Here is a 25987-nt window from a genome sequence, read left to right on the forward strand (position 1 = left end):
TAAAAATATCGAATCGCATTTTCAAACCTGTCTTTTTCAGGAAAAAATGAAAAAGAAGAAGCAGGCAAAAATATCTGACTTTTTTAAGGTATAAGATCTGAAATTTGCAACAAATTTTTAAGGATTTTAAATTTCAGTTTTCTTTTTCTGGTATTTAAGGTAGCAATGTACCTATGTTTGTTTATACTTGTAATTTTCATCAATACATGTTAGTTAATAAAAATTATGTTATTAATAAAACATATGTTAGTTAATAAAAATTATGTACATACATTTACATATTTCGGTTTTCTTATTAGCGGACACTTCCTATTAGCGGACAATAAACTTGGTACCGTCAATGTCCGCTAATGGGAGATTTCACTGTATAAATCTGGTGATCTAGCCGGCCAATATACATCTGTGTACGTATCCACCGGTCTTCATAAACTCTATTTAGGTACTTTCTAACTAATAAATATAAACTACATATTCATGCGTGTTTGTATTAGAAGATCTTCCAGCAAAATGAGCGGTTGTTCTTCAAATAATTGTAAATACTTTCGGCCATTTAGTCTAAGTGGTAACTCAAAGGGGCCTATTAAATACTGTCCAATTATGCCTTCGTTTAAATTAATTTGAAATTTTACTTGGTGGCTGGTTTGTCTTATTCCATGAGGATTTTCGTGTGCATAAAAGTCTGAAAATAATATTAACGAAGTAAATCCATTGTTGTGCTTAAGAGCCATGTACAAAATTCTACCATTGCGGGGTCGAATAAAATCATTCGCGCTTAAACCTTTTTGCGGTGAAGCAGTTGCTCTTGAAAAATTGGACTTTACTGTACATCTAAATGCATTTTTTTCAGTTGTATATAGTTCTGGGAGTTCCACTATATCGGCCCATAATTGGAGCAAATCTATCGAAAATCCAAATCGTTTCTACTACTTAAAACTTGACTCTAAATAAGGCTATAAACATTTCTTACCAGTTTCTCTTAACCGCTGATCGATACGTCGAATTAGGCAGGTGTCTATTAGGGAATATCTCGTGCTTTTTAAGTATTACATCTTGCCAACAGAATATTCAACAACCGTATACTTCACGTTGTTAATATTAATACCTATGATATTATTTTTATTATTTTAACTTATTGCCAACATTAGAAACCATAGCATCACCACTCAGGCATTATACAAATCAAGTTGATTATTATGTTATAGATTCTATCCACTGAACTTAAATAAATTAATTATAATATTCAAAGCATCTTTCGGAAATTCGGTGTAATTGCATTGGACGTAGTTATTTTGAAGCCCATTGGGTTAGCCAAAATTATTATCCATAGGATGTCCGTTGGATTATCCATGGATATTTCAACCTAGTTTATACCAATACTGCTGGACATGTGTGCTTCTGGGATGTGAGATGCTATAATCTATTGCAAAAAAAAACACCTTATTTCCTATTTAAAATGTTATATTATGAGCCATAAACATAAACAACCATTTAAGAAGTAGAGCTTCAAATGATTACTTTTCCCTATATTATCCACGTCTATATTCTTAAAACTAACCTATATACAAAATTCGATTTATCGACTTAGGGCTCTTTTTTCACTTTCTTCTTCTTTTCCTCATCTTTCGTGCCGGCCACGGCAGTCGCTTGGGGACTGGATACGGCTAAACCACCTTTGCCTACTATAGCTGTCCCTCTTGGGGCAGAACCCGCAACTCCTCCGGGTCCTGCTATCGCTGTGGCATGAGGTCCAGCCTGGGCCATACTGGGTTCTCCCGAAGTTGGCGATTCGGAGGTACCTTAATAATATCAAACATAAGTCGTCTCTTGTTTCTGGAGAAAATTGTACCTAACTTACCGCTAACGTTTTCTTCCTCTTTTATTCCTTCTGCTCTTCGATCAAACTGACTGGGGGCATCTTCGAAGGCCGCATCCACCACTATAGCGTCATTTTCTAAATCCTCTTGAAACTGGTACAGTTGCGGCCCGGATGTTGGCGTAAACCTGAATTGTCCCACTATAGAGGGCTGGATTATATCTGATTTTGGTTCTAAAATTAAATGTCATATGTCAGCTGGATTATTGTAACTACTCTTACTAGTAACGGTTATTTACTTCCTACTTTATTAGGTAAGTATCAGTTAGGAAATAAATGAATTTCATATATTTTGTAACGTGAACGTCACCGGCAATAACGTTTTTAAAACAAGATTTCTTTATTGGTGCCAGTACTTCTGATACATTCCAATTGTATGTAGGACAAATTGGTTTAAAATAAAAGATTCTGGGTAAACCATAATGAAAGACTTCCAATTCAAAAGATTGCGGTCTTTATATTCAAGAATTTCTCACAGGTAGTTGTCCACTGACTGCTAGTTGGTTAAATGATTAACAACCTGGAAAACTGCATCTGGAATGAAGCATTTAATTCCTCTAAAGTAAAATAATTGAATATTCTTCCAGGCAGTTGAAAGACCTACTTCCTGGATACACTTTTTAACAAGAAATAGGTAATAAAGCTTATCTGTTCTCATGTTTATTCTAGAAAAATAAATTTTCTAAAATTAGAAAATTAAATTTTCTTTCAGACAAAATGTTATAAGTTGTTAAAGGGAAACAATGCCAAAGAGTTGATTTGCTCGCGATATGTTACGAAGGGAGATAGGAAACTGGTTGAATTTTTTATGGCTAAAAGGCATTAAGCTCGTACATGCCTGAAATACTCTTGGGTACTCTCCGGGTACGAGAAGTATTGATATTTTATTTCTTGATATTTTGGGCACCACTGGACGCTAAACCGTACGTTGCATAAGAAAAAGGTCTAAATGAATATATATTTATTTGCTAATATAAAGATATCTAGAAATTACATCAACATAAAAGGGCAATAAACCATGTAATCACATAAGGTGCACTAATTTGCCATTTGTTTGTGAAATCCCTGACAAGTCCGAAAAAAATTTAAGACAGTCACATTTGAATATAAAGTCACAGTCACATTCGGTTAGTAAACGTCACATTCGGTAAAACAGTCACATTTGGGAATAGGACACTTTTCAATATTGTAGTCACATTTGAAAGTTTTTTGACTATTTTTATTTTTCTCTTTTCTGGTGGTGTGTTAGAGTTCATTAAAAGAGTGAAGAAATAGTCCATACTTGCAGTGGAGTCGTAGGTTAAGGTAAAATAAAAATCCTGCAGTCTCCCTCCACTTATTTATTAAACATTTAGACACAGTGGTGTCCATTATCGGCGGGTAAAAGGTTTAAAATTGGTATTAGATATATTGAACCTTTTACCCCCTGATGATGGACACCACTGTGTCTTAATGTTTAATAAATAAGTGGAGGGAGACTGCAGGATTTTCATTTACCTTCATTAAAAGAGTTAATTTTTTAGTCTATTTTTTTGTTTCCTGAAGTAACTAAGCTAAAAATAACCGATTTTGTACAAAAATAACTTTAATTGTCCATTTTTGACAGTTGTAAAGTAAAAGTTTTCAGTGCAAAGTAACCAAAATTTCAAAAAAAAAAAAAATGAGAGCGTGAGCCATGGTTGCTGTTGCACCCGGTATATTTGCACCGAATTTCGAGGTGTGACACGTATCTGAGTTATGAAGCCTGACAAAAAAATTCTCTGGGAGCATACTTTAAGCCGATTGGTCCGCAGGATTTTGCCTGAGAATGCTCTTATTTTAGACACTTCCTTAAGGGTGTGTCATTACTTAAAATTAATGAAATTCTTCGGCTACCAGGACGAAAAATATATTTAAGCCTATACTTTATGTAATGTTATTTGGGATACCAGCGATCTGCTTGGCAGTTGCCTCTATTGTCACCAATAATTAAAACATGCTGACTGATGGTATCTTTAGCTGCCAAGCAAATTACTGGTATTTCAAGTAACTTTATAATATAAACTTTTACCTTCTGTTCTTTGACCTTGGGGTTGTCCGGATATGTAAAACCCAGCGGGTTGATAGTCCTCGGGGGTCGAAAACTGTTGAAAGTTAGGCAAGGGACCTGCCCGGAAGTACTGCTGATTGGATTTTAACGGAACTTCATTGGCCATCTTCTGGTCTGGCTGTATGGACGTTTGCACTTGAGGAGGATGTTGCTGCTGCGTTTGTGGCTGTCCGGAGGCAACGAATGAGTTTCGGAGGATCAAGTCTTGAATGGAAAGCTAAAACGTTCATATATCATCCTGAGCAATGTTTTGGTTTAAGGAAAAAGTGACTTACTGGAAATTGACCATTACTCTGCTCGCCGCTACCCAAATACTGCGGAGGTTCCTGAGGGAATGGCTGCAGAAACTTGGGAGGTTCCTGGGGGAACGGTTGCGCGTTTGTGTATCTCACGTATTGCGGGAACCCTTCCTGCTGCACCTCTGGCTGACCCTCAAAAGGGAACTGGTAGATGTTGTCGCCGTTGAGGATAAAAAACCGTTGGCCTGGTTGCAGGTTGACGGTTTGTGGATTAAGAGGAACCCCTGGTGATTTTTGGTCCGGTTGATTCGAGGCTTCGGTAAAAGTTTCTATTTTTTCCGGTTTTGTGGGTTTAGTAGTTGGCTTAACGGCTGCAATATAAAAAGGCAGGTAGCCTGGTCAATATGCAGGGTGATTGAGGAACGTCTATAATTCTGCCAAATTTTTAGAAATTTTAACAAGTGTTGTAAGTAATTTTTAGGGAAATCTACCATTGCAAGATGTTCGTACTTGTTGGTGTTAACTGGCCTCCAGTCAATTGCCCGGCGAGATCGCCAGATCTGACACTTTTTGATTTTTATGTAGTGACGAAGAGTAGAAAAGTGACGAATATATCCACCAGTAAAAGATTTTATAAATCTTTAGGGAATAATGGTAGTCATTTCTAAAATTTCCTATAATAATCCTTTTTTTTACACTTTAACCATAACTAACGAAGTATTCGTTAAATATTTGAGGTCGTGAAAAACCCTGTATAAAAAAAATTGAAGACCTAACTAGGCAAATCCTAAGGTGCATCGATAGCGTTTTGTGTCAAGTATATTTATCTAATCGGTGCCAGCGACCTTAAATGCTAATAATTTATTTTTATTAATGTTTAGAGACAGGAGATCAGAAATACACCATTGCTACTTAAATCCTCCGCTACAATTTCTAATAATGACTCATGATCTTTATGAATTAGAATTGTGCAGATTATACAGAGATTCAAAGTCATTAATATAGAAAAAAATTGTTTTTTGAAAATTTGGTAGCCATTGTAACAGACGATGCTCTATCGGTCTCATATATCTCTCCAATCAGCATTATAGAGGGTCGAAAATTAAATTAGTATCTTTCATTTACTAAAATAGCGAAAAGTCCATTTTTTTAAACACCTCATATTTTATTGTATGCTCTACTGTACCTTTGTTTTGTAAATACTTACTTTTGATGAGGCTATTTATTTTTCATGCATGGACAATGTGATTAAATAATAGCAAGAACATGTAGAAAATGTAACGAAATGTATCCACATCTACCATCAATGAATCGGCGAATGTTTGTAAGGTTATAAAATACAAAAGCAAAGCCAGTTACCAGTGAAAAATTTAATATTATTAATGTATTGGCATATTTTACTGCATATCCACAAGCTTCAAATAGAAGTGCTTATGATGATTTAGATTTGTCTTATTATTCAACTTAAAAAATATTAGCCAATCATAAAAGGCATCAAAGTTCAACAAAGTTCTACCTTTGAAACCACAAGACTATCACAGAAGGGCACAATTTTGTGGAACTCTCCCTCTAACAGTGAGACAGTGTAACAAGAGAACTGTACGACATGTTTAATGATAGATGGTTTAGGTGTATGGGATCATGGGACTGGCCGGCGAGATCGCCAGATCTGACACCCCTTGATTTTTATTTGTGGGGTAATATAAAGAAAAGGGTATTTTTAATCAATTAGAAGAGCGATGAATATATCCACCAGAATACGATTTTATAGAGAAATAAACAATTCGTTATCCTCTAGTTTTTATCAAAAAATATGCAAAATTATTTATTTCTCGAAAACCGCTAGTTATGGGTATAGGGAAGTATGATTAAAAAAGATTCAGGGAATCAAAATATCTAAAAATCTATATAGTGTTCCATTCAAAAAATCAAAGGTGTTGTCATTTTTCTATATGAGCGGCAACGCTGCAGTGCTGAAAATATTTTAGATCAATCGGTCTGTTACCCTGGTTCCCAAATTTCCAGAAAAATGCTACGTTCCGATCACCCTGTATAAAAAAATGAGACAGGAGATTAGAATCACACCATTGCTACCTAAATCTTTCGCTACAATCTCCATTAATGACTCATAATCATTATGAGTCGATAGAATGGTGGTGTCATCTGCGAAAATTGTGCAGATTTTACAGAGATTCAAAGTCATTAATATAGAGAAAAAATAAAATAGGGCCAGGCGCGGAATTCTGGGGAACTTTATGATCTACTAGCTCAATGCCCGCGGCGTTGCTCGCGTGAAAATAAAAGAAAAGTCGAAGAAGGCCTCCAATCCGTTCTTATCCGGTGCCTACATTATAAAAGGAACCCGTTGGCAAAATTTCACGTTTCTAGCTATTGTAGTTTGGGCTCTGCGATGATGAGTCAGTCAGTCAGGACAAACTCTTTTATATATATAGATTAGTCTTACAGCAGATAATTGACTGTCAAACAAGAATGATTCGAACCATTCCAGAACAACACCCCTGAAACCATAGCAAAAGAGGTTACCGACTAATTCATGCAATCAAATGCTTGGGAGAAATCACAAAAGACCGCTACGGCTACATCACCAAATTCAAGCTTAAATAAAGGTGAGGAAGCTCGTCCTTCTTTGTTTAAGCGACATTTCTATGATCTTATATAGACATGTTATAAGTGGGATCGGTCATGAGGTTCACCAGTTTAGGACACAAAAGGTTGTTTCATTATACATGTCATGTAGGAGATATGTGTGTTATTCCTAAATTCAAGTCCTAAAAACTCCATTGTACTTAACCTCAACAAAATTATAAGAAATGACTACACGAAACTTTTAGGTTAATAATTCCAGACAGTTTCAACCAATGCACTCCAGGTAATGAGGAGAGGAGAAATTTTTTTTAATTTCCAAACAGTAGAAGTCATTTCTTAATTCTTCCAGTAATTCGGAGTTGATTCTCACCCATATTAGGCATTTTTTACTTGTGAATGGTGTGTAAAAAATAAGAAATAGTTTGAATTGCCTGGAATTATTAATTAAGAAATATTTGCAACTATTTGGAGTAAGTGAAACTGCTTGAAATGCGCGGAATCTACTTCCTGGAATTAAATAGAATCAAGTGCCTGAAATACCAGTTACTCCAGGCATTTAAAGTTATTCCTCATTAATATTAATTTGTTTAACGATGGTTTGTATTAATTCCAAACAATTAAAGTTGTAATAGTGAAGAAATAGTCCATACTTGCAGTGGAGTCGTAGATTAAGGTAAAACAAGAAAAAAGAAACTGAATCATGTTTAATAAATAAGTGGAAAGAGACTGCAGGATTTTCATGTTACCTTAGTTAAAGTTATATTTTACTTATAACAGTTGTGTAAATATGAGAAATGGTTCAAACTGTTTGGGATCGATAAGGAACTGTTACAACTGCCTGGAAAAGCAAAAAGTCACCAATGCCAGGCAGTTGGTGCAATTTCTAATTTCTTTCGAGCATTTGGTGACTTTTCCCAATTATTTCAGGCAATAGAAGTCATATCTCATTTATTTATTATGAATTATAGACAACTGAAATAATTTCTTAATTATGGCAGACATTCGAAGATATTTCTTATATATTTGATGTATTTGATGACGTTTCTTCTTGTTTCTAGCCACTTTTTACCTGTTCCAAGTATTATAGTTCCACCTTTATAAGTAAAACATACCTAAAATTGGTGAGAACCGTCTCCAAATTCCTTGAAGAATTGAAAAAAGGCTTCTATGGCTTAGAAACAACTACTTTGAATGCCTGGTATTGAAAACAAAAGTCACCAAATGCCAGGAATCATTGAATCCATTTGTTAATAATTCCAGACAGTTTACACGAATTCTCACTCACTCCAGGTAATAAGATGAGAAGTAGATTAAAATCGTGAATACATCAAATTCTTCGTCTTAGAACGATTCACCTTTGGACGCAAACCTCTTTGAAAACCCTCAAATATTTCGAAAATATCCCAAAAATTTAACATCGTGCAAAAAAAATCTGAGAATTTAATTTTTTTTTAATGGAACTCAGTTTGGTTAAAAATGCTTGTAACTACCATAGTTTTTTAGGTGCAAAAAACATCATTAGATCGAACTGTTCCTCTTTAAACGCGTCATCTTTCGATGCAAATTTAAGAGAGGAGAGAGCTTGATCTATGAAGATTCTTAACAGACAATCCATTCATCTCAATCAATCAATCAATTTATTAATGCCAATATACAAAATAGTATTCACACAAGTCAAGAATTACAAAGTTAAAAAATAAGGTGACTGTTTATAAAAATTGATAATAAAATTTTTCCTAAAACACTACATAAAACTCATTAAAACCAAAACACAATGATTGAGATACATACTATGAATAATACACAATCACAATATGTCTTCACAATATGTATATCACCATGTACTTTATACCGATCCCTATTCCTGTGTACCCATAAAAGATTTTCCAATATATATACGGAATTTAGGGTAAGTATTCCCTTCATAGAGAAAACAGATCTACAATCCTCCCTGCAACCCAGCCTACCCAAAATTCTGATTGCCCTTCTTTGTAATGAAAACAACCTTTTTGTTTGTGGGGCATGACCCCACGCTAGAATAGCATATGTGGCTATGGGATGCAAGGTGCCAAAATAGGCTGTTCTTAAGCCAGATTCAAATCCAGAAAAACATCCAGCTAGGCGACGAAGGGCATTTATAGATGTTTTTAGCCTTCCGGCAACAAGATTAATGTGGGAACGCCAGTGAAGTAGAGGATCCAATAAAACTCCCAGAAACTTAATACTAAGAAAAATCCTTTGATATGTCAGCTGGTAAGAGTAAAAATAACTTTGCTGCCTTAAGATGCAATCGGTTCATGTTAAACCATTCCTGAATTCCCCCCTGCAATACTCTCAATTTCCTCTCTACGGTCCCAAGAGTATCTTCGGCACATGCCACTGTTGTGTCATCAGCAAAAATGGTGAATTTACCAGATGGTTCAGTTAATGGTAGGTCATTTATATAGATCAAAAAGAGGATAGGCCCCAAAACAGATCCTTGGGGAACACTTATGGTTATCCCACTTTTTGCTGATGACACCCCACCAACACTTACCATCTGATCTCTATTGGCCAGATAGGAAGCGAGAAGTTTAACACTGTTGGGACTGAGTCCATATTTAGAAAGTTTTTGCAGCAATATGTTATCGGGAACACAGTCGAATGCCTTGCTCAGATCGCAGAACAAGACACTGCCATATTGCAAGTTATTAAAAGCATTTAACAAATAATCAACTGAGTCTAAAATGGCCATAGTGGTACTTTTACCCTTCCTGAAACCAAACTGGCTGGATGTGAAAAGATTGTTACCCTCAAAAAAGTTGAGCAGCAATACATTTTTCAAAGATTTTTGAGATTATGGGCAACAAGGAGATAGAACGGTAGTTCTCGGGCCTATCAGGATCACCCTTTTTAAAAATAGGTATTACCCTGGCTGATCCGAGCACACCTGGAAAAGTGTTCTCCCTGAAGCATCTGTTTATTAGTTTTGTTACTGGAGCTATGATAATGTTTTTAACAGACTTAATTAATTTGACATTTAGCCCTTATTTCTTAAGCCATCAATAATCTCTCTTACTTCTATGAATGATACAGGAGAGAAAGAGAACACATTCTCCGGCATACCCAGAACAGAGAGAGAGAGTGACTTTGGATTGGGTCACCTTGCGACAGTGGAATGTCTCTAACAGTATCATGGGCAATACGTGAAAAGAAATTATTGAAATCTCGTAAGTGTGTTCTTAACTTACGTTAACACTTTTAGCCTCATATACATTTGTCTAAGTAAAGTAAAAGGAGTTTTTGATGAAGGTATGTTGAATAAAAGCTAGGGGATCTAGTTGGGGGCTTAGATGTCCACTTCTCTGCTATTGAACAGTAAAACTGATTAAACACATCAATTGCATATTGTTTACTGTGCATTGTGTTTACCTCCATTATTAATACTCCAATTTTCTTTGGGTTTATTGTGTGCCATCTCCAATCTAAGCCAGTAGTAATTTTTCTTATATATTTTTTTGTATACAAATTGTAATAATGATGAAAACATGAATTAGGTGTAAGACAAGATCAGTGAAAAAGAATGAGAGGAACAAGAAAACTGTATATCATTGTCCAGTTTGTATTATTGACCAAATCATGAAATCAATTAAAATTCAACTTTTTACCTTTAAATGTGTATCATTCATGCTGTTTAGCTTCTTCCTTAAAGGTCAGTTAAATGTTAATTAGAGCCAATTACCAGACTACTAAAAAGCATTATAGAAACCCTAGGGAACGGAAACGGCAAATGCAATTACAATAAAACGATTCAACAATTATATACATAGTATTACAGAACCGTAATGACCTTGAGAAACGCAAGAAAACCCGGCAAAGAAAATGTAAATGTATATATTATAAAATACGCGACTCCCTTTATAATACGTGGTCTCTGGGACGAAAATAAATAATCCTTGAGGGTAATTAGTAGTCTAATTGCATATTAAAAAAAAGGAGGTCACTGTCGCCTGTCAAAGATGTAAACACTATATTCGGAATCCGGTAGTTTTTCAAAATTCCACTTGCGTGTGCAACCGCGGATGGTACGATGACATGTTATTTTTTAAATGAAAAATTACGTTTTAAACATTCATTCGGCGTAACGTTTTACGTTAGAATTAAAAGAAACATAAAAAACCCCCTTTGTTTGCTGGCATGTATATTTACATACATATCTGATTTCCTGCTTAATTCTTTAAATTAACCTGATCAGAGTTATTCACTCACCACTCGATAAAGGAGGTATCTCGGCAGGATTGGTGGGCACCTCTTCGGCATCTTTTTCAATCGGTGGTATATGGGCTGGTTTCGGATACCCTGCTACGGGGAAAACGGCTCCTTGGGGACCTTGTGGGTTATTTCGTAGAATAACGTTCGGTCCTGGTCCTTGGGGTATCAGGAAGTTACCTGGAGGGTTACCTGGATTAATTAGGATGGGCTGTCCTTGACCTCCGTAGAGGAGGATTTGCGGTTGAACCCTGAGAACAGAATATACATTTTAAAAGCAAGAAAGTTAGCATATGAAATGTTAATGTTTTCTTGGGTGCTATCAATGTTAATATTCTCAATAAAGACAGCGCTGATGTTAATGTTCTCGCATGGATTTGTGCCACTTTGTCAAGAAGTTACAAGGGAAGAAAGTAGGCACTTTCATATAACTTATAATTTACCTCTGATGTTGCACTCCATATCTAGTTCTAAATCACCCGATTCTCAAAAAAAGTTAAATCATATTGACGTGAATAAATTAAACATTTTTGCATCTGAGGTAAACTGTATGCATACTTTAAGATATTAACATATTATGAATTTTGTTGACGGTATTGGTAAATATACAGAGTATCTCAAAAACAAAGTTAAGGAAGTTTTTTTAAATGGAACGCTCTGTATATTTATCATCAATCAATATATCTTTTTACTCTTGATTTAATTTTACATAAAAAATTTAAAATATCGTCAAGTATTGATGGTTTTCGAGATAAACTAGTAAATGTAATAATCTATGTAAATAAAATAACTAAAATTTATGATTTGTTTATTTTTATTATTTTATTATATTTTATGTTTTTTTTATTTTTTTATTATATTATTTAATGATTTGGAAGATACTGGATCCTAAATGTAGGTGTCCAGCCCGGTCACCTGACCTAACACCGCTAGATTTTTTCTTATGAGGATATTTATTGGAGAAGTTTATACTGAAGAACTAAGAAATTTAGAGAATTTAAAAAACAAAATCGTATAATATCTTCAAATATTAATGGTTTTCGAGATAAACTAGTAAATAAGTATCTATGTAAATGAGATGACTAAAATTTACGATTTGTTTATTTTTATTTAAAGTTTAAAATATTTTTTTATTGTATTATTCAATGATTTGGAAGGTACTGGGTTGTGAATAGAGGTCCTGTGAGGTGGACAGCCCGGTCACCTGACCTAACACCGCTAAATTTTTTCTTGTGAGGATATTTAATGGAACAGGTTTATACTGAAGAACTAAGAAATTTAGGGGATTTAAAAAACAAAATTGTATAATATTGTCAAATATAAATGGTTTTCGAGATCAACTAGTAAAAGGGTATCTATGTAAATAAAATAACTAAAATTTATGATTTGTTTATTTTTATTCAAAATTTAAAATAATTTTTTTATTATATTATTCAATGATTTATAAGGTACTGGATCGTAATTAGAGCTCCTATGGCCAGCCCGGTCACCTGACCTAACACCGTTAGATTTTTTCTTGTGGGGATATTTAAAGGGACAATGTCTAAGCAAATAAAATAACTAACATTTATGATTTGTTTAATTTTATTTAAAATTTCAAATTATTTTTTTTATATTATTTAATGATTTGGAAGGTACTAGATCGTAAATAGAGGTCCGAATAAATAGAGGTACGGTCAGCGCACACTTTGAGCGCTAAACCTCGCCTTTAAACTATTAACTTTGTAATTGTATTTTTTTTCCTAAATAAAAAGACCTTTATTATTATGAATAGAAAATTCAGATCAATTAACTAATTTGCTACAAAAACAGAACTCTCGATAAGACTCGATTTCTCTAATTTCAGATGAAAAGTCGTCGTCATCTGCAAACAAATTTATGTTTCGACCCTTTTTCTTCTAATTTAATTCTTGTCGCGGTATGTCTATATCTTTATACGCCTAAACGATAATTGCCTTAAAAAGAATCGAGCACTATTTAATTCGCTTTAGGCTCTCGAGATTGCTTGGGCTTGAAAGTCTGTCAACTGTAACTTGTTTAGGCGACCATTATATTTTTTTCCATCGACATATTAAGCCAATCAAAATTAATGTTGTACGGAAAATGCGAATTCTTTAGTCTTCTGTTCTAGAAGGGGCTAGAGGGGAAAAATATAGTGAAAGAAATTGAAGCAGAATTCCTAAGCAACGAGAAGAACATTCGCGTCATGACAATCCACTTGTTAGCATTTGGTCGCATTTTGATGAAAAAATGACATCAGGGAAATCTTTCTTTACGCCAACTTCTATTGTTAAGGCAGTATTTAGAAATTCCGCCATTAGAAAGGGATAACAATGCCTTGGATTTCTGGAAACTAGATATGTTAATAATGTCAGTATTGTATAGTGTTGCAATAAAATATTTATGTATCCTGTGTATTCCAGGTTTTTTGAAGTACTTTTTTACGTTATATGAATGATTTAATATTACAAAGAGTCAGGATCTTATTTTATACAAAGAGATGCTGAATTCTGCTGAGTTCATGAGATCCAATTGAAATAAGGTTCAGATTCCAAGGAAAATTTCTTATAGAAGCACTACTACGTCCTCTGGTCCTAATATAGTTAATCTATTCGTCGATTACTTTTCTGAAATGTATAGCCAGAGAGTTATTAACAATTTACATTCAACGGAATTATCTTTATCAATTTCTGATACCTATACCAAGTTGTCTTCATATTTAATTTATCCTGACAATCAGGAGTTTTTTCTTCCCGCTGGAAGACCAGGTACATAACACCAATTCATAAAAATTCAAGGGGACAATTCCCAAGTGACTAATTACAGGCCTATCGGCATACTAAGAAGTACCATTCCTTAGGTATTTGAAAATTTCTGCGATGTTGTTGAACTTATCGATGAACAAATTGCTACTGAGTTAAATCTTTTAACGTTTGCTGATTTTCAGGTCCATGCCTAGTACACAGACTTCTCTTTGAAGAGTCATTCCAATCACCAAATGTTACTGCATGAAATAAAGAGAATGGGTGTAGACAGATTCTCATTTCTTGCTGCAATGGATTGAGTCGTATTTGATTAATAGAACTCAGGTTGTTCAAACCCAAAGGTATCAATCAAACGAGATAATAGGCACAAAAATCAAATTCCTTAACTCTGACTCCATAAGAGTATTTTTTGTCATCATGTGGAAGTCCAAGTTCTTAGAAATAAGGATATAGCAACCCGATGACACTACTGCAGACCTTTTTTATTAAATTATTCCTTGACATTTTAATGTGTGTATAAATAGAGATACTTATATATATATATATTTTTCATTAAATTGAATGACGAAAAACTTTATTATAAACAAAACACCGAATACCGATGTTTCAGCAAGATGGTATTAAGTTATACCAGTTCGGAAATTTTCCGATAGATGGATTGGAAGCAGGGATATTGAATGGCCCGGGAGATCACCTGATTTATTTTCCCTCGATATATTTTTCAGCGGCTCGTCAGAGAAGGAAAGAAAGGCTTATAAATTTCCACGAGTTATTTACATATACTAATATAACTATTTTTTAATAATCTACAACTTCAATTATACCCCATAAATAATACCGCCAACGTTCGAACATTTCTTCCACGGTAAAAACTGGGGAATTCTTCCTTGATTTAGTTGATTGTACATTTAAATCTTAATAGATTAATTTTTTAATTATTACACTATTCCCTAATTATAAGCAAGTCGCTATCCAGAAACAACTTCAGTTGATCAAAATGATGGTGGTATCATCTGCAAACTAATTTAAGGAGAGCAAAGAATGCCATGAATATAAGGAAGAAATAGTAATGGTTCCAGGACAATATCTTAAGGAACTCCTGTAGTAGTTTGCAGTTCTTTATAGCATGACCACCGAAATTCACCTTCCATACACTACTTAATAGATAGGAGCAGAATCATTCTAAGACAATTCTCTAAATCCATATATCTTCAGAACAGTATTCTGTGATCTACCCAATCGAAAGCCTTAGATATATCATCAAACACTGCTGCAGAAATGTCACTGGAGTAATGGATTGGAGCTATAAAGGATTTGAAGAAGTAGCGACTACAAGTACCACTTTAATCGTTGGAGACAAAGTCTGAAAATGTGATTTTAGTCTCTATATAAAATTAATATTTTTATGCATTAGTATATTTGAATTTGACTTTGAAGCATTTGGAGTATGAGAATCGTCTTTTGCTTGTACCATAATTTAACCATGAAATAATTTTTCATTGCACTTCAAAACCAAGCCGAGAAAAAATAGCTAAGTGAATTATTGGACTGGATGAAGGGAGTTCACCTACAACCTTATGCAATAAGATACACAATAATAAAAACCATACTATTATTATACGATATTATTTATTTAGACCTGAATATCCAAGTAACGGATTGTGTCCCTTATTAAATGCTAAAAAAATATTCTCTTGGACTACTAGGAATTTTCAAACTTCGTCCCTTAATTTACTTACTTAAAACCTACAGAAAATTCTTTCCATTACATAACGCTTTAATCAAATAAAGGAATATTCATTATATTACTTGCAGGGAAATGACTCATTACAACTAACGACTATAGCAGCAAAAAAATGCATAAGAAGTGACTACCATCATCGGAGACCATTCTTATGTAATATTTCTATATATTATAAACAGGTTGTGTCACAAACAATAGAGGCAAAATATCGGCAACATTAGTTCTGATCAAATGGCCGATTTTGTGTGATGTATGGTACTTAGGTATCATACTTAATAAAAGAAAACGAAATAATAATAATTTGACTTGCTTTCTAACAAAACTAGGTCGAAGCAAAACAATCGTCCTCTCCAATATATTTAATTTTCAAGCTCAACAAACCAGTTTTAAATAGCATTCTTTAAAACAAAAATTATCGTTTGATTCATGTTCCTAGGTCCCGACATTTAAACTTCTAGTTAAACCTGTCGGGGATAAAATATAAATAACGGTATTGCCGCCCTTCACTTTACTACTTAAGTCGATTTCCCAACAGTTATTTTATCTCAGGGTTTTGCTGCCTGTTACGATAACTATAATTATTATTATTCATAGACAAATGTATGGAAAGCATTAAATAAATCACAGGACGTACCTGGGACTTTGATACTGCGGTTGTAAATAGGTCAAACCATATACATCGGGCTGAAACTGTTGTCTGGCAAAAAACTCTTTAATTTCCTTAGGTACTTTCCCGTTTTGGGGGGCTGATGTTAGAGGTGTAGCCACAAGTACTTGAGGTTCATTTGGAAACTTGGCATCCTCTTTTTGAACTTTGGTTACTTCTTGGGAACAGGCGATGACCAGTAGGGTTGCGAGGCTCGTCAGAAGCTTTAGCAACATTTTTCCAATCCTAATAAAAGCGGAATTAAAATTTGTCAATATAAGTAGATATGTAACGATCACGATAATTATTATTTTATACGTTAGGTAATATGCAATGCAAGAGTGGACATGAAAGACGGCATTTTATGCACAAATTGCTTAAAAGAATAATAAATAATTCGATGACAATGGGAGGAACTTTTTGATGTCGTTTGATGTGAAACGCACGTTTTTTTTTTATTGAGTTATATAATACTAGGGTAAGTATACTGAGAAATCAACTATTGTAATATAAATAAAAATTTTGTGGATTTAAATTAAAATATCAGCAGAGTATGTGCTACATAAGTCATATGATACAATTCACCTACTTGTGCCATAACATAATAACTACTTTTTAAATAGTATATCGATCTAGTCAAGAAAGGTCTATTAACTCGTAATAAAGGTCTCAAAATAAAAAGAGAACCTTAGCGTTTCTCTTACTGCTCTTTTTCTTGGGATGAGACTGTCAAAACTGCTATTAAAATAGTATACCGGTCTGGTCAAGGAAGGTCTATTATCAGGCATTAAGGAATCTAAGGTCATAAGTTAAAAAAAGAACCATAGCGTTTCTCCTACTCCTCTTTTACTTGCTACAGTTCAAATTGAACGTAGAGATTGTTGAGACTATTAAAGTAGTATACCGGTGCGGTCAAGTAAGGTCTTGGTGTGCGGAAACAATGGTATTAACTGTCAATAACTTGGTCACAAGTTAAAAATTGAACCATATATAGGATTCAGTATAGTTAAGTGCCTTGTACATAAACCTCCCTAGACCACCAAGTATGAAATAGTTGCTTGAAAAGTTATTGTTATGTTTTTTTGTTGTTTTCCCTTACTTACACCCACGATTTCCCTGTTACGTGTATGACAGACGGTATCATCTGCAAAAGATAAGGTTTCACATACTTATGTCGTAAATAATATTGGATCAAGAATTGTCCCTTGATAAATCAAAATGCGTGAGTTGATATTAATGGTGTCATACTGTTCATGTTGATGTTGATTTATTTATTGATAAGTGAATACTATAGCAATAACTCAAAGAAATTATGTAACTGAATAAAATAAGTTCAGCAACATGTCACTATGCTACCACCAGGCTAGAGTCATTAAAGGGATCAATAGAGAGAGATAACAAAGAAGTGAATTTAAGGTGCTATTAATGATTATTGCATAGTTTAAAGAGAGGAAAAATTATATTGTGATACCCTTTGTCTAAACGTGAGTCAATATAATTGAAGTTTATTTCAGTTCAGAATTTTTATATGAGAAGCAACGGTTACAGCGTTAAATATAATTTACATGCTTCTCTATAGATAATACACAAACATCCACAAGTAACACATCATATATTATTGTCGTTAAATATATATTTTTTCGTAAATTTTCTTTTAATAGTTTAATGGAGTCGAAGGGAGGACTGAACGTTGCACCTCCCGGTGCCTCCACCAATTTATCGCAGGAAAAAAAAATTATGTACACACCACCCTATTTAAATCCATTCATTATATATTATTGTACTTCAATTTTCTGGAAGTATATAAGAAAATTGTTTAGTGCAGTAGTTTTTGATGCGTTTTAATGCGATTTTCGGCAGTTCAAGTAATTTTTGGAAATTTTATTAGCTGTCTTTATAAATAAATATTAATATTTTTTTTATTTGTAATTATTTATTTTTATAAATATAATTTATTTTTATTTATTGTAAAGGTTCTGGAAAACAGTGACGTTGCAGAAGAATTTCTTACTGGTAAGCTTTGTGGGGTGGGTGGGGGGCTAAGGGTAGTTTTAATGGAAAATATTTTTTGCTTATTGGCAATAAAAAAGTTGGTAACTTTTGCATCTACACTTTTCTCACGTAACCTCAAAGTTTTCGAGTGAAATGCGAAAAATCCTGTTTTTCGTTTATAAGGTTCAGGTTAAAAATTGTATACATATTTTATAAATATTTAACGTTCTGTTGATGGTAAGTGGTAAGTATATTTCTTTATTAAACGCATTTTGTAAACGTCTTTAAATAATAAACAATATACCATACTTAAACGTTTAACTTTCTATGAAATTGTATATTATTCACATGTAATAAACCTTCTGGATAAACATAATATGAAACTCCTCAACGTATATCACGCGGACATTTCATCCGACATTTATAGTTGAAATTCAACCAAAAATCTACACCCTAGTACACTTTTGTACTAGGTTTTGTACACCTGTAGTACACTTTTTTAATTGAAGTGAAATTAGGCAAAAAAATAAAGTCACCCCTAAAACTCTCGTTTCACTAGCCACCAAAGCATCTTGTTGGTATTTATCCAGGAATGTTTGATATATTTGAATGTTTCTTATCAGGCCGCGTGACCTCTATACACGTCACACCTCGGAATTCAATTTTAATGCTGTGTACCGTCCGTGCGTCAGGGCAAGTATACAATCTTACGGGAAAATAAATTGCATGGCGTGGTGAACTATACATTTTATTTAGCGTGCTAATTTTTATTGAAAAAAAATTATTTGACAGACTTTGCAATTGAGTGGGTTATTTGTGGATATTGTAAATTAAAAATGTGGCACCTATATACACGTCACACCTTAAAATTCAATTTTAAATCTGTGGACCATCCGTGCGTCAGGGCAACTATACAATCTTACAGGAAAATAAATTGCATGGCGTGGTGAACTATAAATTTTATTTAGCGTGCTAATTTTTATTTTCAAAAATATTTGACATACTTTGCAATTGAGTGATTTATTTATGAGTATTGTAAACTAAAAATGTGGCACCTATATACACGTCATATCTCGAAATTCAATTTTAATGCTATGTACCGCCCAGGCGTCACATCATCTATATTATCTTACGAAAAAAAATTGAATGACGTGATGAACTAGAATTTTATTTAATTTTAATAAAAAAATAATAATTCACAGACCTTGCAATTAGTACTTAAAAATTACCGTTTTTGTCTATTCTTGCTAATCTATTTTAAGGTGTTCCAAATCGCGAGTAAACCAAGTGAGCCCGACGCGCTGCGTGTACCATATATACATCACGAAAATATAGTTGGATTTTCTTTGATAAAAATGCAAAAATATTCGAAAAAAATAATTCATTACCTTAAAAATATCCAATTTAATTCGAGTTTTTCAATGAATCAATCATACACTTTACTAACACCTAAGATGCTCAATTTTTCCACTATCCGATGTATACAACTAATATTCACGAATCAATCTTTGCGTTTAGAGTCAATAAGCGACCATCGACCTCTCTTATACGCGATGGTAGTCGCGACCCACCCATGTGATGAGGGATACCATACGATAGCGGACTTTTAAACGGTAAATTTTTAATAAGAAGACATTACTGATCAGTATCAGTGTATCTAGACTTAGATTTTGGATTTGGAATTTAAGTTCATTAATTAAAGCTGATTAGGAATTTTTTTTATTATAAAGGGCATTTTTTTGATTTTGACTGTTATTGGAATAACTAAAGTTTGGTCAGAGAGTTTTTCATTTAAATTAATAATTGTATAGGTCCTGTCGTGTAAGGATATCTCGTGAAGAAAACCTGCCTTTTTAATTCGAAGAGGTCCCATAAAGTTTGTAAATTAGATTGGGGTTGATGCCTCTTTTTTGCATACAAAAGGGGTCGGTCTGGCAGGCTGAATTGTCATTTTTGTTCCTCAGTAACCAGCATTTAAAATTGCGTGGGTATAAAAGATGTCATTGGATAACTTCTAATAAATTAGTTCTCATTATCACTCTCTTTCTCCTGAGGTAAATTTTTCACTTTGTGCAGACTTATACCTAAACAAGCAACATTGTCAAATTAACAGTAGTAATATTTGTTAATGTGAAATTTTCTGGCAGGAAAACATGTTTAGGAACTAAATCTACTTAATTTTCAAGCAGAAAATATAACCTAAACGACTTTTATACATTTACATAGTATTGTAATAATCTTAAACACCTCGCGCCATCTTCTGAGAGACGCAAAATCGTGACTTAGTAGGAGTCTTCACCGCTAGGAGGCGAGCTTAATCTTGGCGCGCCATTTAAATTGAAATTACCAGTAGGAATTAATAACCACATAAATAAAGTATTGTTTTGCATTAGACTCAATTCACATTCGAAAAATTTAATTATTTTTAGTTAAGGAAAGTTGCAAACCCTAACGAGTAAAAAGGGAATGTTTTAGATTTCCACTTAGTTTTAGTGCAACTTTCACGATTTGCTTCAGTATATAAATTCCATTTTAACTATGCTGGTCTAAGCAAAATTGAAAAGTTGTACTAGTTATTGTGTAGTTTAGTTTTTTCAAAATTAAATAATTCTCCTGAGGTAAATTTTTTACTTATACCTAAACAAGGAACATTGTCAAATTAACAGTAGTAATAATTGTTAATGTGAAACTTTCTGACAAGAAAACATGTTAAAGAACTAAATCTACTTAATTTTCAAGCAGGAAATATGCCTTATATCTCCTAAACAACTTTTATACATTTACATAGTATTGTAATAAGTCTTCACACCTCGCGCCATCTTGTGAGAGACGCGAAATCGTGGCTTAGTAGGAGTCTTCACCGCTAGGAGCCGAGGTTAATTTTGGCGCGTCATTTAAATTGAAATAAACAGTAGGAATTAAATACCATATAAATAAATGATTCCAGTTGTGTAAACGTGTGCAAATCAGTTGACTGCAGTATGTGGATTAGACTAATTTTACTCTGCCTTTTCTAAACTAACCCTTGTTTTCGCTTTATCACGTTCATCCATAATTCACATGACCACTCAGTTTCTCTATTGACATATACTCATGCATTGACGTGAGTTTCTTATGTTCAATTTAAGATATTCGCACTCAAGACCTAACTTTTGCCGATCTGCATACTCCATTATAATTGCATTAAAAGGCAATATTATTTAATAAAGAGAGCACTTTTCAGTCAAGGCTGTAGTTGCAAAATAAAAAATCCCATGTGTAAGAGGCTACGAGCGAAATGTCTTTCTTTGAATCACTTAATAATAATAAAAAAAATAACCCAGTTGTTTTGTTAATCGGAGACACAATTAACCGTGTAGGTAGACGTCCAATCGGTAAAAGCTGATTTAAAATTTCGAATAACAACTTTATTTGTTCGATGTTTATCCGTCACACCCATATAGCCCGTTTGCTTATTTTGACTTATTAAGAAATCAACGGGTTGGAAGATATATATTGCAGCAAACAAATAAAAATACTTTTAAAATAAATTAATATATTTGAAATAATTCAACATCATAACTTATGTCTGATGATATTTACTAATAATCTTATTTAAAAACTCGTTCATCTGATCGGTCTTTTTGGAACCAGTCTTCTTATGGCCTCCCTCCACGTAAATGGGTACCAAGGCTTGGTCCGGAGATACTCCTGCTATAGCAGTACCTACAGGTCGAGCTATTGCCAAACCACCTGGACCTACAACAGCCGTTGCAATCGGTTTACTTGCTGCCACACCTCCTTCACCTATAAAGTAAATTTAATGCATTTAACCAATGTAAATCATAAGACGTGTTCCTTTGCCTTCACCAATTCATTTATTATTGCGTTGTATGACAATTTTTGACTACCAAAACCAAGGAGTTTCTCAAGACTGATTGAGTGTGCATCCAATTTATTAGTACCTTATCTAGATGCAACAGATGTTGCTTCAGTATTGCTTAGCAGAAAAAATCGTTCTGACTTAGGGGTTACCACAAGGAAAACTTTGAGGAATTTAATTCTACAATTTGGAACATGAAGCGAAGAATAGAAGAGAGCTTTTCTTCACAAAAAATTTTTCTTCATAATCAAAACTTAAGAGTAGATTTTACGTTTTTTAAAGGCCAAGTTGGCTGACGCATAAACAGCGCGTACATTACTAAGGAACATGCTGTGGTCAAGGTATTTTTATCAAACTGTAGAATATACGTATATCATATAAGATTCTGTTTACAAAAGCATTGAAAAAAAATGACACAGGATTTACGTATCTAGTTTTTAAACTCGATTACTACACGTCAAACAATTCAGAAAATTCTTGTGAACAATCACTGTTTTTCGTCCATTTTATCCAATCTGATAACGCTCTTTTTATACTAAATATTTATATGAAATTTAAATAAATAGTGTTAATAAATTAAATATTGAATATTAATTTTCTGCAAAAAAATTGTTTTTCATCAAAACAACCCTTAACCCCCCACCCACCCCAAACATTTGCCCAGTAAGAAATTTTTTTGAAAAATCACTGTTTTTTGTCCATAATATCCAATCTGATAGCACTGTTTTTGTATTAAATATTTATTAATAGACATATATATAATTATATTAAATTAAAAAAAAATAACTGTGTTATTATATTGGATATTAATAACGAAACCAGCTGTTAGCCATGCGTATTCTTTTGGAAAACAGTGATTTTTTTAAAGAAATTCTTACTGGTAAGTTGTGTGGGGTGGGTGGGGGGGTAAAGGTAGGTTTAATAAAAAAAGGTTTTTTTTTGCAGAAAATTACTTTAAAAATACAGTTTTCAAATTAAAACTTTTGATATATTTATCAACCGTATAGGGTCAAGATATATTTATTAAACTGTAGAATTTACGTATATCATATACGACTCTGTTTACACAAGAGAGAAAATTTCGGCATTTACATAGCTAGTCTTTCACTTAACCACTACACCTCAGATATGTAATAAAATGATCCCGATATCACAAATATGCCACTGTGTAGGATACCATATACTTTTCATACACGTATATATTTTATAGTATAATATCATACACCAAGAAATCTAGAACAAATAGGAAATGCATTAACGTGTATAAATCAATATCCCAAATAAGATATACAAATAAAAAAAACTCAAGAACGCACAAGGATTTAAAAAATAAAATTTATTTTAGAAAAATGCAGTGGTGGACTTGATAATTAAAAATCTCAAAAAATAATTGCTCATTTCGAAATAACTCAGCAGCCGTTAATATTTTTACGTGTCCCCATATGCAAAAATCTAATGGTATGCCAGGGCAGTTAGCTCAAAAAATGGCCTTTAGGAGAAGTTTTTGCAATCAAGCTGAATTTTTCACAGATGGTAGTACCCATCAATAGTACTTTGTAAAAAAAAGTTACACCTTCTAGGAGGCTTGCTTTTTCCGCCATGTTGAATTAAAGATGGCGGATGGTACTATTTTTGAAAATATCGTAACTTTCTTATTTATTAACCGATTTTTGTTAAGTAAAAAACATTATATTTGCTTCTCACTAAAGAATGAAATAAAAATATAAACTATAAATACAAAGTAAAAAAATCCAGTGGACGTAAATAAAGTTGACGTTGAGTATTGCTCACTATGAGAAACGAAAATGATTTGAAGACGTTTTTCGAACATGAACTAAGTACCTATCCTCCGTATTTCTTTAGCCAAGGAAAACTCCGCAAAGAGAATAAGTCTGTTCTGATTTCCCATCTTTGTAAAGATAATTTTGAATTTGAGAAACCCGACACACTAAAAAATCCACTTTCAGTCATTGATGGTGGTTGCTCACTACATAAAATTGTCTGGCCCAAATTAGTAACATTTGGCGATATATTTAAAATCTATTGCCATTATGTTGGTTTCAACTCTTGGGTAGTTTTTGATGGTTATAGTGAAAAGTCCACCAAGGACGAGGAACATCGTAGACGTCAATCAAAAATTACGCCTAGGGTTGAGTTTCAGGAAAACACATCGCTGGTCTTCTCGCAAGCAGACTTCCTATCAAATTCTTCGAACAAAGAAAGGTTTATTTCTTGCCTAGCCGAGAAGTTGAAAGAAAAGATTGTGACAGAGTTGTTGCCTTAACCGCAATAACAGAATGTCAATCGCAAGATGTAGTAGTCTTTGGTAATGATACAGATCTAATTGTAATTTTAATTTCCTTAGCAAATAAGTCTAACCACCAGCTATATGTTTGGGCACCCAGCACGAGTAAAGCTGTTGATAAATTTCTAAATATTTTTAAAATTCAAACTTTGCTCTCAGAACAGATCCGTGAAAATCTTTTATTCATTCATGCATTTACAAGATGTGATACTACCTCGTATCCATATAAAATGGACAAAAAAAGAATATTTGACGTATATAAAAAATAATCCTGAAATGTATGATTTTATCAAAAGTTTTAATGCCCCTTATATGAATAAGGCTGCTGTAGGTGAAGTTGGACAAAAACTTTATATTAAAATTTTCCCGTCCAAAACTGTGAAAATCTTAATCAGTCAAGACTTCATTGCTATAAACGAATCACCTCTACACAAGGTTTAGAATCACAAGGGGTGGTTTTCCAATGGCAATGAGCTTTTCCTAGTTAACATACACAAAACCCCCGGGGCCCGAACACCTAATGGCTACTTTTTTTTGCAAATGCAAAGATCTATGCACAGCAAACTGTATTTGTGCTTCGTATAATCGAAAATGCGGCATTTTATGTAAAAAATGCAATTTAGCTTGTATGAATGCACCCAGAATTGATTTGGATGAAGTGGAAATAGATGATGAAGTTTAAGTAAAATGTAACCAAATAAGTCGTTATAACTTTTAATGATAAATAGTTATATATTATTGTTAGTTGAAAGCTATTAAAAGCTTCGTTTGTAATTTTTTAGCACAAAAAAGAATATCTACCAATATATAATGTTTTTTTTTTTTTAATTTTTTTTAAATGTTTATATTTCTTTTATAAGTTAAAACCAAACTGTTTTTGTTATAAACATATTTTTGTTTTTAGTGTATTTGTTACAAAATATTTTGGTACATAAATCAAACAAGAAGTAATGTTACATCCTGCATAAGTTTTATTATTTTTTTTTCTCTATATATATCCTAAAGTACCTATCATAAATTTGGCGACTGTTTTAAAATTAAAACAAAAACGCATAAAAGACTCCACATATTTTAACTTTTTTTGGTAAAGAGTACGGTTGGCGAAAAGTTGAAGAAAAGCTTTTCGATTTTTTTATTTCCGTATTTTGGCAGAAATATGACCTGTCAAAGTAGTTTTATATTTTTGTCTTATTCTCTAGTTAATAATAAAGATAATGTTTTTTACTTGACGAAAATCTGGTAATAAATAAGAAAGTTACGATTTTTTTAAGAATAGCACCAGCCGCCATCTTTAATTTAACATGGCGGAAAAAGCAAGCCTCCAAGAAGGTGTAACTTTTTTTTACAAAGTGCTCTTAATGAGTACTAGCATCTGTAAAAAAATCAGCTGTTCTGTAAAAACTTCTCCTATTTTTGCTAACTGCCCTGGCGCATGGGTCACGGTCTGGACATCGTGCAGGCCAAGGTCTTCTCCCATGTCATACGTAATAAACAACAATATGCTAACAGAACTGATAATTGAAACACTTTGTTTTCATTAAACAGTTAAAACTAAGAGCAACTACAGTCCGTAGTTGCACTTTTTATATTCCAGGTTTTTGTATGATGATATTTGCA

At 33.3% G+C, this 25987-nt stretch overlaps 3 protein-coding genes across 3 annotated transcripts in view; 1 reads left to right on the forward strand and 2 right to left on the reverse strand.

Moving 5' to 3' along the window:
* The window catches only part of LOC126745600 (cilium assembly protein DZIP1), a 54589-nt gene that overhangs the window by 14514 nt on the left and 14088 nt on the right, over positions 1 to 25987 (forward strand). The gene's annotated exons all lie outside the window — the stretch shown is intronic.
* LOC126745602 (probable serine/threonine-protein kinase DDB_G0281745) lies at positions 1438 to 19758 on the reverse strand. Its single transcript, XM_050453534.1, has 7 exons — positions 19592 to 19758; positions 16200 to 16457; positions 11057 to 11307; positions 4238 to 4572; positions 3924 to 4179; positions 1856 to 2047; positions 1438 to 1796 (listed from the first exon to the last, which is right to left on the reverse strand). Exons 2-7 carry the CDS (start codon positions 16445 to 16447, stop codon positions 1582 to 1584), a joined length of 1497 nt encoding a protein of 498 aa, XP_050309491.1. The 5' UTR covers positions 16448 to 16457; positions 19592 to 19758; the 3' UTR covers positions 1438 to 1581.
* The window catches only part of LOC126745964 (uncharacterized), a 28640-nt gene continuing 24374 nt past the window's right edge, over positions 21722 to 25987 (reverse strand). Inside the window, exon 7 of the mRNA XM_050454020.1 lies at positions 21722 to 21989. Within this exon, the coding sequence (XP_050309977.1) occupies positions 21766 to 21989 (224 nt within the window). The 3' untranslated portion in view covers positions 21722 to 21765. The remainder of the gene's footprint in view (positions 21990 to 25987) is intronic.

Source organism: Anthonomus grandis, chromosome 16, assembly GCF_022605725.1.
Source record: "Anthonomus grandis grandis chromosome 16, icAntGran1.3, whole genome shotgun sequence".
NCBI lineage: Eukaryota > Metazoa > Arthropoda > Insecta > Coleoptera > Curculionidae > Anthonomus > Anthonomus grandis.